Source organism: Neopelma chrysocephalum, unplaced genomic scaffold, assembly GCF_003984885.1.
Source record: "Neopelma chrysocephalum unplaced genomic scaffold, ASM398488v2 Primary Assembly neopelma1_97027, whole genome shotgun sequence".
In the NCBI taxonomy this organism is placed as follows: Eukaryota; Metazoa; Chordata; class Aves; order Passeriformes; family Pipridae; genus Neopelma; species Neopelma chrysocephalum.
In genome coordinates this window covers 2,226,169-2,244,311 of record NW_020925669.1, presented here as the reverse complement: position 1 = coordinate 2,244,311, position 18,143 = coordinate 2,226,169, and the positions used below count along the sequence as shown (strand labels likewise).

At 41.8% G+C, this 18,143-nt stretch overlaps 1 protein-coding gene across 15 annotated transcripts in view; it reads right to left on the bottom strand.

Moving 5' to 3' along the window:
- Positions 1 to 17,407, bottom strand: part of CELF4 (CUGBP Elav-like family member 4) — a 699,885-nt gene extending 682,478 nt beyond the window's left edge. For 11 of the 15 annotated variants that reach the window (XR_003532179.1, XM_027671060.1, XM_027671064.1 and 8 more), the window contains exon 1: positions 16,805 to 17,084. Coding sequence is in view for 14 of the 15 variants with exons in the window: in XM_027671060.1 (XP_027526861.1) it covers positions 16,805 to 17,084 (280 nt within the window). In the remaining variant the exon portion in view is untranslated. Of the gene's footprint in view, positions 1 to 16,804 lie in introns of all 15 variants that reach the window. The other 4 variants (XM_027671059.1, XM_027671061.1, XM_027671062.1 and 1 more) reach the window with 1 other exon arrangement.
- Between the last annotated feature and the right edge of the window lie 736 nt (positions 17,408 to 18,143).

Here is an 18,143-nt window from a genome sequence, read left to right as displayed (position 1 = left end):
AATTATTTCATCTGAACTGCAGATTTCCACAGATCCAGCAAAGCATTTAAGCACCTGCTCAACTTTAAGAACCTATTGCGTTTTGGGAGGCTTTCCACAATATGAATTAAGCGCACACTTTGCTGGATGGACGGCTCTATACCGTAACTACATTTCATCTGGAAGAGGGCCAGGCTCTTTCCCAAAGGGTTCGCTGCTCTTTAGTATATCGGTCTGAAATTTGTCCGTAAGTGTATGTGCCTTTTTTCATTGAAGACTTTGTTGGATCTAATTGAGCTCTGGCACAGTGTTTGTGATCAGTCTTGGACAATGTGTAAAGGACTAATCCTGGCACTTCAGAGTGGGACGCAAGTGTTGCAGTTTCTGCATCGGATGCGAGTATCACCCTAAGCCACTGGGAAGCCAATCTGAAACCTGCCCGCTTAACAGAGAGGCACTGCCATTGCCTTGCTCTGCCAAATCAGGGTATTTTAAAGAGAAAGCAGAATGATTCTGTTTAAAATTCACAATGCATCTGTACAGAGGATGAGAATTTCAAAGTACGGCACAAGTCTTACTTTATGGGGAGGTATTATCCTCATTGTTCTTCCAGAGCTGGAAAGGGAGGAGAAAAAAATGTATAGGAGCTCAACTCTACAAAATTTGTGGACCTGAGTGGCAGGCTAAGTGCTACACAGCAAGCTGTGGAAAAATATCAGCAATCAAAAGCCAAAAATCTGGTCTCCGAGCTTCCTGTTCAAAGACATGCAATGTACTATCCTTCTACCCAAGAAAGAGTATCAAGTACACACTGAAAATTTAGAGGTTGAACACCCATGTAGGGGTATACATTACCTATCTCACACTCCACTGGCACTGGGCAAGTAACGCCATGGAAATGTGTGTACAAGTTAACAGCAAAGTTCAGTCGCTGCGAGATTTGTATGGATTCATCCGCTTTAATTGTTTCCATGATTTAAGCATTAGGCACCAGGAAATTAATCTGGGCAATAGTCAAGACAATCTGCACAAATCTGGGTCCAATGTTGCTAAAGCAAGCTGGCTGAAATGAAAAAGTGCAGCTGTGACTCTCCTCCTGATACCAACACACACACACACAAACACACGCACGCACACGAAAACCGGCCCTTATTTTTATTATTTATGGACACAGATGAAAAGCCAAAGGGGGCATGGTAATGCACACAGATGCTGATTAGCTGGAGATTATATTGATGATGTAATAAAAATTCACTTTGTCTCTTAAGCTGCACCAGGACAATCAAAGAGAGATTAGATAAAAATCAGAGAGAATGAATAATAGAAGGGAGAGGTATCATCGTAAACCATAACTCCCTGCAAAATGTTCTACCTCTGACTGTCCTCAGCCAGAATAAATAAGGGCTGGAGGGTGTAAATACAGCCCAGATGTACATAAGAAGGAGGCAGATGTGTCTTTGTAAGTGTATTATTTATCAATAAGCAGCCAGACACACGCATTTACCTGCACGGGTTTGCAAATACACACATGCAAACATCTACACGCACGTACCTTTCTAATTCTGTTGAACAGATGATGAGAGGGAGTGCAAGAGAGAAAACACTGTATTTGGAGAGGGACAGATGGACAGCAAAATGTATGGGGCAAACAATTAGCAGCGTACGGGAAATGATCTGAGCGAGAAAGATATGAACTTGTGGGAAAAAAACAACTTAGTCTCTACTTAACAGGGCAAGAAACACACATGAGAACACCCACACGCACATCCCTTTACCCAGACTTACAGGAGTGTGGATCCCTGTATGAAAAAAGAATCCCTCCAGCCGCAAAAGATCTCAATCAGAGAGAGACAGAAGAAAACTTTCCCCTCTTGGAGTGCTTGCTTGAAAAGGAGCAGAACTCCTGCACGTCTAACGTTGGTTTAAGTTTACTGACCATGTTTAATATTTGATTAAACCTTTGGCATAGCTGACTATCCTGATCTGAATAGATGATCCGACGCCTTCCCTGGTAGTAAAGCCAAGCATAAGTAATAGCAGTCCTCTGACTACTGCTGCCTTATGCATACGAGTCAGACTTTGCCGTGCCTGAAAACCTGCTACCTGCTTCTGGATTCTTTTCAGTTGCCCAGTATTTTCAACAATGAAAATCAATCAAACAAAAAAAGCTGAAATGGTTCTCCCAGCCATGGAGGGGGCTGCAATTTATTCACAGCTGTGGAAAAAAGTCCCTTCCTTCCTAAGTCTTCCCTGGCTTAATTTTACCTGTTCTCCTTGCTGTACTTTTTGCTTGTGGTTTGCATTATTACTTGCTAAATACATTAGAAAATGCTCATCAGCTTGCTCGGCAGCTTGGGGATGTTTGTGTGGTTGCCCACACATATACGCACACACATATACACGCAGCAATTTTATAAATAAATCACAGTCATAGGGGTGAGAAGAGGGCATGTGGTGCTTTGGAAGGGAGCAGAACAGCAAAAAAGAAAGGACATCTTCAGGATCAGAAAACAGGGGCTGTCAGAGTTTCTCTGCACCTCTTGAAACCTGTGAGATGGCCACCGATGCTGACCACAGAAGGTGAAAGACGGGGACAGCAACCTGGGATGCGTTTCCCCTGGCCAGCTGGGTGAGGACATGTCTAATCCCTCAATACAGACAAAAACCAGGCCTAAATAATCAGCCTAAATACTTTACACCTCAAATGAGACAAGACTTGCTGGGAGAGGTAATATCTTTTATTAGACCAACTGATACAGTTGGAAAAAAAATAGACGAGCTTTCAGGCATGCAAGGAAATCTGTCTTTTTTTCCTCAGCTATATCAGCTGGACTAATAAAAGATATTACCTCTCCTTACAAATGTTTTCTCATTTATAACCTTAGACCATCACCGCTAAAGCTCCAGCATGACTTCTGCCTTAAATACGCACAAAGCTCTTTGCAAAGCTGGATAACACAAATTCTTCTTTACACATAGCAAACTGAGGAAGAACAAGGTCTAGGAATGGGATCTGGTAGGATACGGAAGGTTAGTAAGAGGACTGGGTTAGAAATAGGCTTCTAATCCCTTCCTACCTACCTCTGAATGAAGAAGACTGATGTAGCACCACATCAGAGGCTTATTTTTTCCTCTTGTCTTGATTTGGGGTTGCTAGAGAGGGGTCCTGGAAGTGAGGGGTAGTTATGTTTCAAAACAACAGGGAAAAATATTTTTGAAGGAAGCTGAACTGTAGTCCCAGAACGGACTGCCAGGAGTAGTTATGAATAAGATCATGATTTTAAGAATGCAAAGGAAAATGTACGCGGGATTTTTGTTCAGGTGTGAGAAATCAGCTGCTGATTTAATGAAACAAGAAATGTTAAAAAATAAAGAGGTGCAATTGTCTTGGTGAAATTACAGACTTACAGCGTTATTTTTTCTTTTTTAATCTTTGGAAGACGACATCGACCTTTGAACCTCAAAAGGGGAAAAAAAAGTCCACCTTTTCTGTCTATGTGCAGAAATATATCTGTTTGTGTATCTGTGTTTGTGCGTATTTTGTGAGTGAGGGTCTTTCTGCTGCTACTCAGAGGTGTTTTGCTTTCTGAAAATATTTGGATGGTATGGCTTCCATTTCCCAAAACCTGTTCAGAAAAGAGCTGGGAAAGGAGAGGAGAGACAGCGAATGTGGTCTGAGAGAATACAAGTGGTGACTCGCGACATGAACTGGTGAAGTGCTCTCCACAGGGGTGACAGCCAGCAATGGCGCGAGGGCAGAGCCAAACCAAGGGAAGAGTGGTGTGAACAGCAACGGTGAGAGCCAAGGAAAGAGGTCTGTAGCAGCAGAGTTAGGCTATGGAAAATAAATGACTCATGAGCACAGCTAGGCAGAGAAGGACATTGTGGGAAATCGGCAGTGAGCCTGGAGCGGCACCTGGGGAAGGGACCTGATCCCAGCAGTGGATCTGAGCCTGTGGTCCACGCACCCACACCTGCACCTGCAACCAGAGAAGGAAGGTTGGGAAGAGAGGATGAAGAACTGGTCCTGGATACAAGCCCAGCCAATGAGAGCCTGGATGCTGCACTTGAACAGCAAATGCAGAGGCCAAGGGTGGACCCTGAGCCAGGGGAATGGGGGGCTCGCCTGGCTGTTGGACCTGTGCTTTTTGTCAGGCAGCACAGAGCAGGGTCACTGGGTTTGCTGGTGGCTCAGCTATTTCTTTTTGAATTAAGAGGCTGCTGCCAGAAGTCCTGTCCCTGGAGCGGTATAGGGGAAAAGACAGGGGAGTGACACCCCTATTGTGCAACTCCTTTTATGAATAAACTCGCGAAATCTAATTCTACCAGCACCTCTCTGGCCTTTTTCAATGAGCCGGTCAGTAACAAATGATCATTCAACACCACAAAGCAGACGTTATATAGGAGAACAGATTGAGGCTACTACAACACACATTCCCCTCCAAACAAGAACCCAACATTCCTTCTTCAGTTTTTTCCTCCCCCCCCCCATCTGCAAACACTGTCAGTAAAGCTGAGTAAATATATAAATAATTAAACAAACAAATACTTTCTCTGCTGCCCCCGGGCCTTTGAAACTGAGACTTAGTTGGATTTCAGGCAATCAAACAGCATCACGTTCACGCACTCACACTGCACGCACGCTTCCTCTCCACCTTTGACAGAATATCATTGACTTGAGTGCACTGTGATGATTTCAAATAGACTAGGGGTTAGATAATCGACTCTACACACACACATAACCACACGCACACTCCAGCTTCTCCATTTATTTCATAAAAGACATAAGCACAGATGGGATGGAAACACCAAAAAAAGACCTCAAACAAATAAACAAAAAAATCCCACATACATTGCTATCGATGAAAAGTTATAGTAAAACTATAACTGAAATAATGATTAAAACAAACAAACAAACAAACAAGGACCCTGATTCATTTGTTTGTCAGATCTTTGCTGTAGGAGATAACCTGAAACCCTCCTCTTTAATGAAAATGTTACTAAATTAAGTTTGTTGTGGCTGGATACCTGAGGACAGTGGTATATAACCTACACCTTAGGTAGCAGCAGTGAAAGCTACCTTCTGGACTACCTTGCTCTGCCAAAGTCAGGGATATTCACATCACTGTTTAAGGATTCACACAATGTCTGTCTTGTTTGTGAGGCTGGGTCAGAGTCTAACTATTGACTTCAGAGAGTGTTGGGTCGGTACTCAGCAAATGGGTGACGACTGCCAATTCCATCTGCCCGTAGTGAGGGCAGAAGAACACTTGTCTAGAAGGAACTTGCTCTTTTTACTGACCCCGTGAAGGCAGATACCTTCAGTTTGATCCAAATCGTGCTGCAAAAAATAGGTTTGGATCAGGCCCTAAAGAAGAAAGTGGGATGCAGCCCTTCATCAAATCCTTGCTTTGAAGCTCCCTCAGTTGCCATAACAATGAAGAGTATGTATGTGATTCACTAAAAGAAGGAAAAAAAATACAAATCAAGATCCTGAATCAGTGAATGATGATATTCCTGTAGACAGAGGCTGAATCCTGCTCACAAAAAGAAAATTGACAAAATTACCATTGACCCTTTCTTAGCAGAACTGGGACAAATATGTATTTATAAGTGAAATGAGCAAAGCTAATTTTCCATGTCCCCACTGAGTGTTTTTTGAAAGCATATTTTCTGAGTCTACACTGAAAGGGACTCTGATGTAATAGATTTACCATCAAGATACACTAAAACCTTTAAGTAGAAAAAGTAAATGTTAAATTTATGCCATTAACTTCTCCCACCTAAAAAAAAAACAAACCAAAAAATAAATAAAATAAAATAAACTCTGACTGGACTAATATTGCAGTTGGGGAAATGAAAGATCAATAGCTCACTGGAGCCAATGAGAATCTTTCCATTGATTCAACAGGTTTCAGATCAGGCCTGAAGGCACCGAGCTTAAGTGACTCCATCAGAGAGTGTTGGTGAGTAATTATCCACGCTGTGATTAGAACCGAGGCGTCCTCACCGCCCGCCCTCACCCACCAGATAATGCCCTTCCTTTGAATGAAGCTGCAGGCACAGGCAGCAATTTAAAAGGAGCACCTCTGAGGTGTATTAACCATTGCAAATAATTCACAAGGAAGTGCAATGCTTGCGTTTCTTGTTTATTTGTTTGTTTGTTTAATTTGTCGTTAGCTTTCCCTAATCCATAGTAGAATGTAAAAACTAGCACCACTCTAGCACCCTTATCTTCTGCAAGATCTTTATGTGCAAGATCTTTTCCTGCCAGTGCTTCTGTGGGTTGCCTCACTTTTTTTTCCCCCCTTCTCTGTCAGTGACTAAACTTGGAGCTAAATAATTTCTGAGATACTCTTTTCTTTGGTATCAAAAATGACTGCATCCCCTCTTGCAAATAAACATGAAGCAATGGTACGCTTTTAAAGACTTTGCCAAAGCATTTTTGTTGCTTGTCTTGCCCATTCCTCACTTCCACTCCTACTTTTCTCATTTACTGCCAGTATCTTGAATGAGATTTCTTTTTCTAAAAGGAAAAAAAAAATAGAACCATATAAATAAAAAAAAAGATAGGAAGAAGGAAAGCAAAGTAAAAAAATGGCCAGGCTCCGTCCGAACGCACAAACCAGAACAAATCCCACGGAATAACATAATTGAATAACAATATAAAAGAGGGTGAAAAATTGCATCCTCATCCATGTATTATTGAAGATGGAATACGATCAAATAAATCGTGTTTAAAAGCAATTAAATGCTCACAAAAGAAAAACACTTGCCCTGTAAACTGAAAAAAAAAGGCGTAATGAAATGCAAACCATCTTGAAACTACCATACGGACACTGGAACGAGACAGTTGAAGCTGGGTGGTACAGCAGGAGAGAACTAGCTTACCTAGATAAAGCAGCATATTGTTGAAGAGGGAGTAGTTAAGAAATTCGGAAGTATTCAGGTCTGTGTATCTGGTTTTGGGTGAGCAACAACCTTAAGGCATCACGTACTATTGGCCGCTCCTGCTTCAACCAGCGGCATCTTGCAGAACTGCCCGTAAATTCAGGCCCAATCCAAACACTGCTGCAGGCAAGGTAGAGTTTTTCTGAAGACTTCAGCAGGCTTTTGGGCAGGTGTGTAGCTGCTCTGCAAAGTCCTATCTTGTCAATTATACATTTTACGTATCATAGAATATATATTACTTCCACCCTCTTTTTCCCCCCAACCCTTAAATGCCGACAAAAGGTGTGGGAAAAAAAAATCAAACACTTTATTGCAATTCTGTGTTGAAAAAGAGCTCTCTAGGACTAATACTGTTTTTATGGGGGCTGAACTTGTTGACAAAAATGCTCCTGGATGCACAAAGTTTCTCAGGGCCCTTCTGTGCCCCTACCAGGCAAAGACCCGATCCTAGAGAAAGAGGAATCATGTTTCTGTCTGGGTCGGGCAAAATAATGGACAAGAAACAGAGCCCAGGCAAGAAAACTGAGTTTTCTCTAGTTTAGCTTTCAGAGAGGTGCAAACCAATTCAATCTGCTCAGGAAAAGTATCTCCCTCTCCCCCTGCTTCCTCCATACACCATTTCAAAGAAGTGCATCTTTACCTTATTATATTATTAGAATCAATCAATATTATTAATATTACATGTGGACAATTCTGTAAATTCTTCATAGTTCTCCTCCCTGCCTGTTAACAGCAGGTACATTATACAGTCTCTGGTTAGATTGGTCAACTAGGCTATCAATAGCCTTAATAAGCAATACCTATATTGTGACCTTTGCTCACAGAACTGAATCTCTCATATAGGGCTGTCAGATTCCTTAAAGAAGTATTGATAAGCTCATTACTGTATTGCTACATATAATTTTAGGTGTGATTTTCACTCACCCTGAAGCATCTAGTAACCTAATACTTTTTTTGTCCCTCCTAAAGCATTGGCCCTTTTACAATTGATCAAATAGTGAATTAGAGCATTATAGAGAGGAAACATAATCAGGGGATTTCTACAAGCACACTGTGATATATCTTTTGATCTTCTGACAACCTTCATCCCCCTGGATCCTGGGAAGGAAGCACTGTTTTATAGGGATATTATTAGGCTGATGCTGCTTTATACATCTACCTGCAAGAAGCTACCGAATCCGACAAAGATATTTGTGTGCGTTTGCAGTGAGTGATGCATATTATGTGATGCGAATCTATCCTTAGGGACTGGAAAGGAGAGGAACTATGTGCAAATGCAAGTCTGCCCTTTCGATACATGCATGCACACACAGTCTCTGTGTAGTATATACACAGGCATTTGAATTAGAAACAGGCCAAATATGCAGTCAGATCTCATCAGACCAACTCTGTCTGCAAAGCTCCGTTTTTATTCTGTTTGAAGAAGCTTCATGTCCAGAGTTATCTGCCCCAGTGCACTGGGGAGGAAGCCTGGTTGCCTCTAAAATATTTTGGAGACTCAGATACAATGTACAAATAAACCAGAGATGAATTAATTAAGTGTGACTGTATCATTAAATTAGTATAATGAACAAATGGTTACGTATCATATTAAACTCTGCATATAATTCCAGGAATACCCAGTTAGTCACCTGCCACTTCCACATAAGAATATGATCTCTGTACTGTCTTTTAGGAAGGAATTATTTACAGACTTATATTAGCCTGTCTGTACTAAATGCATGTTTTCATTAACACATATATAAAATAAATGGTTGCATGTGTGTGATATACAAATATGTCAATCACACTTCTATATCACTGCGTATGCACTTTGCACATAAAAGTTCATACTCCGCTACACTTTTCAACTTTTTCTCTATGTTTTTTTATGGTTTTTTTTATGTTTTTATGTTCTTCTTGTGTTTTCCAGATTTAAATAAGGAAATTATACATCTCAACCACAGAAAGGGATGAGAACGGCCTGTGTTACAAACTGTATCTGTACTGCACTGTGGTCTACCAAACCGTAAGCAACTTTGTGTCGGCAAAGGACTTTGAAAGACCTGACTGTGAAGTTCCCTGTCACCAGCAGCCATACAACCCTGGAGAAATCAACATTGCCAACAAAGTCATCTATGAAATAGTTAATGTTAAACAATGACTGTCTGTGTTCAACAAAAGAGGTAGAAATAAACAGATAAGGGCGAGGTAGATCGAAATCTGCATGCCTCATTGGCTGAGCTGTCGGATATTTCTAATGCATCTGAAGGGTTTGTTACTAAGAACCTGTTAAGTATCTTTAAACCTTTGATCTGTAGCCAGTCTTAACAAAGGTGACAATTAATTACAGGAGAGTGCATTGCAATAAAGTTACATCGTGGTCAGTTTATATATACTGTCCAAAGCTGGTTCACAGAAGTCACTGTCAATTAAAGTCTTCTTGGAGTCCAGTTCATTATCAATTTTTCCCCCTTGCCTTGATCAATATTTTTGGCTGCTTCAGCTTGACAAACTTAACACAATGTCTATATCTATATGTCTTGCCATTCATTTACATGGAATAGATGGCCATATATGATTTATTTTTAGCTTCTACGTATGGTCAGGCACTTTATTTGAGAGGTTTAGAGCTCTCATCCATCTTTATTTTAAGGAGCGACAATAATAAGCCCTCTCTTCCTTCAAGGGGATGTCAGTTGGATATAATGAATGCACATTAAAAGCTGCATTCACCTGTATGTGCATTCAGGCTGTGGCTCACAGTGACAAAAGCAAACAAATGCAATCTCTGTGGTGACATCCTGACTAGAGCCCACACCAAGCAATGCAGCACAGACAAAGTGACTCAATAGATCCTTCGGTCCCCAAAATGCAATGATGCACCTCAAGGAGGTAGACAGAGAGAGAGACCCTTGCAATATATACCCCAGCTCACTCAGTGGAGCACTGGTGGAAGAAAACCATAATTTTTACTCACCATGGTTATTATTTTTTCCCCTTTTCTGCAGCAGATTTTAATACACAGGGGTCAGTCCACCATGACAAACCCCGGCAACAGTCATATGAGCATCGGTGGAGCATTTAAGTGAGTGAGAAATGCAGCGGAGATCGGGCTTTTGGCAGTTCCTCAGATTTGTTTTAGTTTTAGTTTCACTTACAGAAGGACAGCTAAGTTAAAGGACGAGCCAAGAGGCACAGAAATTAGTGCCATTAGCTGCAAGTGTTGTAGTTTGCTATGTAAATCCACAATCCAGAATATTAGAGGGAATGTAAAACGCTGAGTAAGTGCAAGCCTGCACCAGGATTTCCAAACATGAAGCCACTGAAGTGATGGCAAAATTCTCACTGAGTTCTACCCAGCAAGCAGGTAACAGGCCTTCACTCCCAAAGTAAAGGTGATGCAGGGTTTAATGAAACACCAGTCTATTTGTTAAGGTCGGGATTCAACTTAGTTCCCTTAACACCTCACTTGCTTAGTGTGAACGCTTACAGGGTAGAAACCAGACAGCACTTGATGGACAGGTCATGTTGATCTCTGCAGTCTCCTGTTTCTTTGGAATATTACTTTAAGTCTATAGCCAACCCCTATATGAGTCTTTGGGCATCTGAGGCTTTTTCTCTACTTTAAATGCAGGTAAGCGGTCCAACAGCCCAGATCATCTCCCCCACTTTTTCTCCCTTGGAACCATTACTGCCTGTCGCATAAACCCGCCTCGGTTCACACTTGATTGACGGGAGGGACGGTAACAGCTCCTTTAGTGTCGTTATGGTCTGTCGGGTCAGTGCGGCTGGTATGCTCGCGCACAGGGTATGCATGATAAAAAACACCCTGATGTCTTGCTGAGAAATGTGGCTGCATGTTTCCAGCTCTTAGGGCTAGGGGAGACCCTCCTTGGCCACCCAACCCCTTCAGTCCCTTGCTCTTGACCACCATGAGCAGAGAGTCCTCTGCCCGCCCTCCTTGACAGGTACAATCCACTTTTCGGTTGAACACAAGACACTTTCCGCGATCTCGCTCACTTTCTACCCAGACGAAATTTCCAGGTATTTCTGACAACTTCCTTCAAAAGACTATTCCGTCAGCTGCCTGGCTTTTTTTATGCTATGCAATTGGAATCCTCAGCTAAAGAAAGCCCTGTCTGTGACACTGGCCACCAGCCGATGTGGAATACAGGACCAGATGAACCATGCTTTTCATCCAAGGTGACAAGGATCCTCAATTTTTCCCTCTACTTCAGTGCTGAAATTCCCGATCTTTTCTGGCTGGGTGTAGGAAAAAAAATAACATAAAACTAAACCAAACTCTTCCCTCTTTCTATTGTTATATTTCAGAAATTAGTAAGTTTCTGAATCAAAAATTAAAACCTTGATAGAGCCAAGTAAACAGTATGAAATTTTGGTTTTGTTGCTTATTTTTTTTTAAGAAAAAAATAAGTTCCTATTTTTTTATTCCATAAAATGCCCAAAGGCATCAGTATATGAACATATTGAGGGACAAAAACAGTGACAATCCATGAAAGTGTAGAAAATACAAGTCTAACCTGCAGAAATGTAAGAGAAGAAACAAAAGCACTAGAAACACAAACTTTAATTTCTTCCTTTTCTCCACATCAGTGTAACTTTTAAACAAATCCATCTTGTAAGGATGATTAGTTGATATGGTGGTGGGGTTAGCTGAAGAACAGCTTTCAGTGCAAAACTTAACAGCCAAGCAAGAGATTCCAGAAAATTGGAGTTTGTATTGGAAATGCTGACACAACCGTAACAACAGCATCATAACTGGCTGCAGCTGCTTTTAGAAACCAGAATCCATGTCCAGACCCCTGAAAAAAAGAGTTAACATATACCCTTCTAATTTATGAAGCAATCTGGGCTATCTGTTTGACATTATCAAAACACATAGACACTCATCTCTACAGGAGATTTTAATGTACAGGGGGTTGCTTTTTTCCTCTCTTCCATCAAGCTGTCCAATTGCATTTTGATTGTTTTAAGGGGTTGTTTTTTAGACCTAAGGCATAAAGTCTCCTCTGCTTTATTCCAGTTTATTTGTGCGTTTACCTCCCTAAAACTTGTTTGGTTTACTACCATACTAAATGCTGTATGTGTTGCTTTCAGCCAGGCAAGTCTTATGTTTCAATTATGGAGGAGTTTATTCAGCACCTGTATTGCGTTGTGCTTCTTTTCAACTAAATTTCCATTTCCCAAAGGCTATACACATGAATGTGTATACATCTCTTTTTCTGTATGTATACACACAAATATATACATTTCTACATATATACAAATACATCATCTTAACTGAAAACTCATTTTCACTGCGCCTTTCAATTTCTGACATATCCAAAACCTTCATAAACATCTCAGACTTAACAAGGTTTTAATTTTTCTATCATCTATCTTTGTAATCAAACAGAACAGAATATAATGAATGGAAGACTTGTTTCCCTACCCCAGAGGTGTCTTAAATTTCAAAATTATTTATACTTTTGAGAAAGCAAAGCAGTGAAAGAACTAAAGTATTCTCTTCATACTGCATTCTTCTAGCTGCCTTGAATGCTTGCAGAGTGAGTTTCGGGTCAGGTAGGAAAAACATCCTAACCACGGGACTGCAGTAGTGGATTTCAAGAAGGGTTTTGGGGGTTTGTGCTTTTTCCACCCCCAGAAAAGGGTTGAAACAATGTTGTTGCTCTCAAGTCTGTGCAAGACTCCTGCTTTCCCACTGCTGACTATCTCCACTCTTTAAGTGTACTCTCCCGTGTGTGTTTGAGTAAATCTCAGTTAAGTGTGGAATGCTGATTTCTTCTGACTTCCTAAATAGAATATTATGGAGACCTGTGTGTTTTAAATTAAAACACTTTCCAGGCCTTGGGTACAAGCAAGCTTCAATAGAAAAGACTGTTTAAACCTATGGGGACAGTCCTATATTTAGATTACATTAATTCATAAATATTATACTAAATACCACTTAAATTGGCCTTAAATGACTTCAAAGATAATGCATTATAATATGGCTGTCCTGAGAGCACTAACCTTTATGTCTCCCAGTAACTCAGCCTTTAAGCATACTCCACTGCTAGATAAGATGGGGGAAGTTATGAATGAATGTCTTGCTAAATTGTTAAAGTGTGATTAGCTAACTCCGTGCATGTGTGTGCGTATATGTGTGAGTGTGTGGGTGGGTCAGCTCAGCCCCAGTAGATTTCTGCCCGTGGATCTCAGCACACAGCCTCTTCCCAACCCTAGAGCAAAGTACCACAGCAGGAGCCTGTTCCTGCCCCGTGTGGAGAGAAACGAGGATGGGGGAAATATGCAGCAGCTATGCTCGTGCCATGAAAGCTTATTTTCTCGGGGATCTGGCAAGCCTTTCCCGCCTTCCCCCACATGCTGCTTCCCCCGTACCCTTTCTCTCTTTGCGTATCTGCAAGAGAATCATAATCCCCTGCCTCTTCCCTGGTATCTGTACTGGTATCAGCCAGAGCTGCTGGTGAGAGAACCTGGAACTTCACTCTCCTTTTGTGATAGTTTTTCTTGGAGGGGGGCAGAGTCATGTACTTTGTCTTCAGGTTCTTAATTTTCAATTTCCTCCTGCTATACAGGGGCACCGCAATAGGATCTCTTCATAATATTTTCAAGAATATACATCCTTTGCTCTCGTTTCAATGGATTTACACCTGAAATTACTCTGATTGCTGGGTTTTTACTTTAAGCTAATTTCTATCTCTTCCCTCCTCCCAGCACAAACCCACTTTCTCCCCCTCCACACCCAAGGTTTGCTCTCCGTACACTTAAATAAACTACAGCCTACTATTAACCCTTCAGGGTATACCACTGCCACAGCCTCATCCCCTGAATTAGGAATGAAATAAACTGAGAGTGATGGATCAATTAATGTATAAGCATTATGCATCTCTTATGGAAAGCATCTTGGGGTTTTGTATTGCCAACCTACCCCTGTGAGCCAAGTTGGACTATCTTTATGCAATTCTTCACCTATGCCTGCAAAGCAAAGCCAAAATAAGGAGATCTGAGTGAATACAATGCTTCACATGACTGCATTTAGAGAAGGGAAAAGAGAAAAAAAAATAGATTAAAAATGAAATAAAATGAAATAAAATAATAAAAAAAAACCCAAACACAATCCTCATCCTTCAAAGCCCCATCACGCTTTTTGACTTAATAGTAATTAATCACTACTGGCAAGAAAGTAATTTTTTTCCAGGTAGCCAGAGGCACATTTTTATCAGGATTAGCTAATAAATCAGCGGCATCGCTAGAAAGGAGTTCAAATTCTTCTCGGATGTACTAAATAAAACCGATCTCTGAAATGCTGGCAACTTGGTGTCTGTTGAAGCTTTGCTCAAACCCTAGCCTGCAAAATAACAATCATCATCATCATTTTTCTTTCCAAAGTCCAAAACTTATAGGAGGTTAAAAATGACTGTTTGTTTTGAGATGAACTCATGCAATCTGGTTTGATGAAGTGACAAGATTCCCCACCTGGCTTTTTTCCTAGGTTGCAGCTTTAGAACAGAAATGAAATGAGGGAAATGAAGTTAGTATCTTGCTTAATTCAGGAATATGTGTTAAACACATCCAAGCAAGATAAATGATCCCTCTCTCTCCTCTCTCTCTCTCTCTCTCTCTCTCTCTCTCTCTCTCTCTCTCTCTTCCCCTTCCTGAGTTTATCTCTGTGAATACAGGCATACAGTAAAAGCAAAACTGAACTGAAAGAAGGAGAATTCACATCTGTGAAACAGAAATTAAAGTTAGTGCATAGATTGAATAATTTCAGGTTTAAGATGAAACATAACAAAAGAATAAAATCTCATCAACAAATCAGAATAACCTCCCACCACCAAAAAAAAAATAAAAATACTTTATCTAGGTGTTAGTTCAAAGATTTCCTCTACAATGTGTTCAGTGTTTCTCCTCAGTGTAGCTTTTACTGCTGTTATTTTTATTTTACAGAAGCTTTAGAGGATTTTTTGAAAACACATGCACACACACATGAGCTCAGTGGCTACTATCACTATCAGACAAAATCTCCCAGGACCTTTCCTTCCCTGCACTTCTTACTATTATTTTTACTTTTATTATGAATAATTATTATAGTATTGGTGTCATGTTTAAATGATGGCAATCAGACCTTGATGTGTTTTCTAGGAAGCTAGTCTGGAAAGAAAGCAAGGTTCGAAAGAGCTACACTGATCATTTTAAATATGAGTGGTGTTTGGAGCGACCGGCAAGAAAGGATGGAAGAAATATCCTATAACTTAGATTGAGTGCCTGGTCCCTGAGCCCTGAACATTTTCTCTAGCCTGTGTAAAACTGGTACTTTGCACTGTCAGGGTATATTTTCACTCGCATATCCTGAGAGTGGAAGCGAGGAGGGGAGTGAGTGGGAAGGGGGAAGAGATGCCTGCTAAACATGCCGTTAAGTTCAAGATTTACAACTCGCCAAGGCATCTGGAAAGCTGGGAAGCCACTAATGCCATTACCCGTGACTGTCACTGCCAGGAGTCCACCAGGCTGGACTAGACACTGGTACTGAATCTGTCCTGTTAAAGATGCAACTTCTACTCTCCTCATGGCCCCGTGCAAAACGCTTTCTCCTCCTGCACTAAATCTGGAGTCACACCCCAATCACTTCTGATGCAATCGTTTTCTTTTCCCTTTTCTTTTTTTAAAATAAATATCTATATCATAAATAAACACACACACACACACATATACAGAATATAAGTTAATAAGGTGGGTCATATCACTCCCTGGTCTCTCCTGCTTCTAAGCAGGGCTACCATGCAAATTACCTTCAACTTCCTCCCTGCGAGTCCTACTTTCTTACCCGAGGATCCAAGCATCTCTCCCCCACCACACACACCCTCCCCCACCCCCCAAAACGTAGCACCATCTAATCTGAAATGCACCTCCGGAGAGCCTAAGCTAAGCAGGGAAATGAGCGGGCAGGGATGGAGCGAGTGAGGCACGGCGTGGGGAGTACATCTCCACTGCCTTTAAAGAAAACCTAAAAAGTTGCCGGGATGGACTTTGGGCGCATTAAAGTAGTGCTTGGAACATACCTGCTCAGGGACTTCTCCCCTCTGGAACTAAACTGCCACCTGTCCCTCCTGGCTTGCCTTCTCAAACACACATAACACATCTCGGGATTTTGTGCACACACCCCTGCCCCGCTTGAGATGGGTTTCTTTATTGTTGTTTATATCCCTGTTCCCGTGCTGAATAGAGCCAAAATTAAATAACCCCCCAGAGCAACTCACTCTCCTCCACCTCTTGCTTTTTAGAGGACTACAAATAATAATTGTAACAGTAGCAAAAATAAGTATTACCAAAAAAAAAAAAAAAAGAAAAAAAAAGGAAAAGAAAAGAAAGAAAAAGGAAAGGCACCGGTGCCAGATGCAGAACAGTTGTAAAACAGGGGTTCCCAGGAAACCCAGGGACAGACAGACGGACACACACACCCCTGGGCTGATGATGAGCGGCTCCCGAAGGTAAATACTGAGCACCCGCTCCCGCTTCAGCACCGCGGACAGCTGCCGCCGGCCCCGCGCCCGCGCCGCCGCTCGCCCGGCGCTCCCCGGGAGCAGCCTCTCACCCCCCAAAAAAGCGGGGAAAGAAATAAAAATACTAATAAATAAGCCAAAGAAAGCTGACTCCCTGCCCTGCCTCTCTCTCTTCTCTTCCCAGGATGGGTCTATTATTTCTTTCCCTGCCCCCCCAGCCTGCCGCCTCCGCCCCCGGGCCAACCAAAAATGAAATAAAATGAAATGAAATTGAAAGGAAAGAGAGAGAGAAAGAGAGAGTCAGGGAGGGAGAGGGAGCCTGCCTTCCTCTCCCGATCTCTCCCGGGAAAGTTCAGGAGGTAACTCACCTTTGTGCATGCCAGTGAACCTGTCCTTCAGCACCGTCAGTTCATAGATCTTCCCGAACTCCTCGAAGAGCGGTTTGAGGTCTTTCTCGTCCAGGTTACGGGGGATCTGCCCAATAAAGAGCTTAATGGCATCGTGGTCCTTCATTGGGATGGTGGATGGGTTTCCGGGACTATGGTTTAATCCGTTCATATGCCCGTTGGTGCTGGGGTTGCTGTGATTGCTACTCAGGCTGGTATTGTCTGGTTGTCCGTTTGCTAACGTGGCCATCTTTATATACATAGAGAAAATCTTCTTTCCTTTTTTTCCCCCTCTTCTTTTCTCTCTCCCTCCCTCTCTCTCTCCCTCTCTCTCCCTCTCTCTCGCTCTCTCGCTCCCTCTCTCTCTTTCACACACACACACACACACACTCACACACACACACACTCCTCCCTCTCTGTCTCTCTCTCTCTCTCTCTCTGGGTCTGATCTGATTTTTTTTTTACATTGAAGATCTGTGTCCTTTCCGTTTAAACAGGCTGGATCGGTTCAAATTCCCAGCCAGACTAGGGGGTGGGGTGTGAGTGTGTGGATGTGTGTGTGTACGGGGAAGGGAGGCTAGGGGTGGGGGATTGCTTTTGCCTCTACTCTGGCTAAACCCCCTCCTCCCATCCAACCACCCCCCTGTCTGTCTGCCCAGCAGAAGCTTAATGGTATCTTCCAACACAGCCCCTGGCTATAAATAGCACTAGGCGCATGGCTCTTTGAGAGACAGTCAATTTCTATTGTGCCAAGTGAGCAAAGGGGAACGGTTGCGTTTTTAGGACCAATGATGATGATTTTTTTTTCCTTTTCCTTTGCAAGCCCTCCGATCAATCGCTGTCGTTATAATTTCAGTGATCATCGGGAAATCTGCCTTTTTATTTGAGAGGGGAAAAAAAAACAAACCCAAGGTGTTCTGACTTCTTTCTATTATTATGTTGTCTCTTACTTATTATTTACTCTTGTTATAATTTCTCAAATGATAATAAAAGCAGTTCAGATACGGATGAATCCCCGGGCTTAGATGTTGCTTTTGCTGTTGTTGTTGTGATTGTGATGTTACAAGCTCTCTTTACTATATCTGTTCTTGTTGCATCTAAAAAAATGCATGCTCTTTAAGCTTGTTTTTTTTTTTTTAATAGATTATGCCGCTGATGATGACATCAAGCTAGGAAAGCGCAAACTATATTATTGTAGCTCTTCGGAGGAAGGCAAAAAATATCGAGATGACTGTTGTTAATTTTCCTGCTGCTGATATTTATTTTACGTACAGTCAGTGCGGGCGTTATCTCTTATACGGGCTGTGTGTGATGTGTGCGT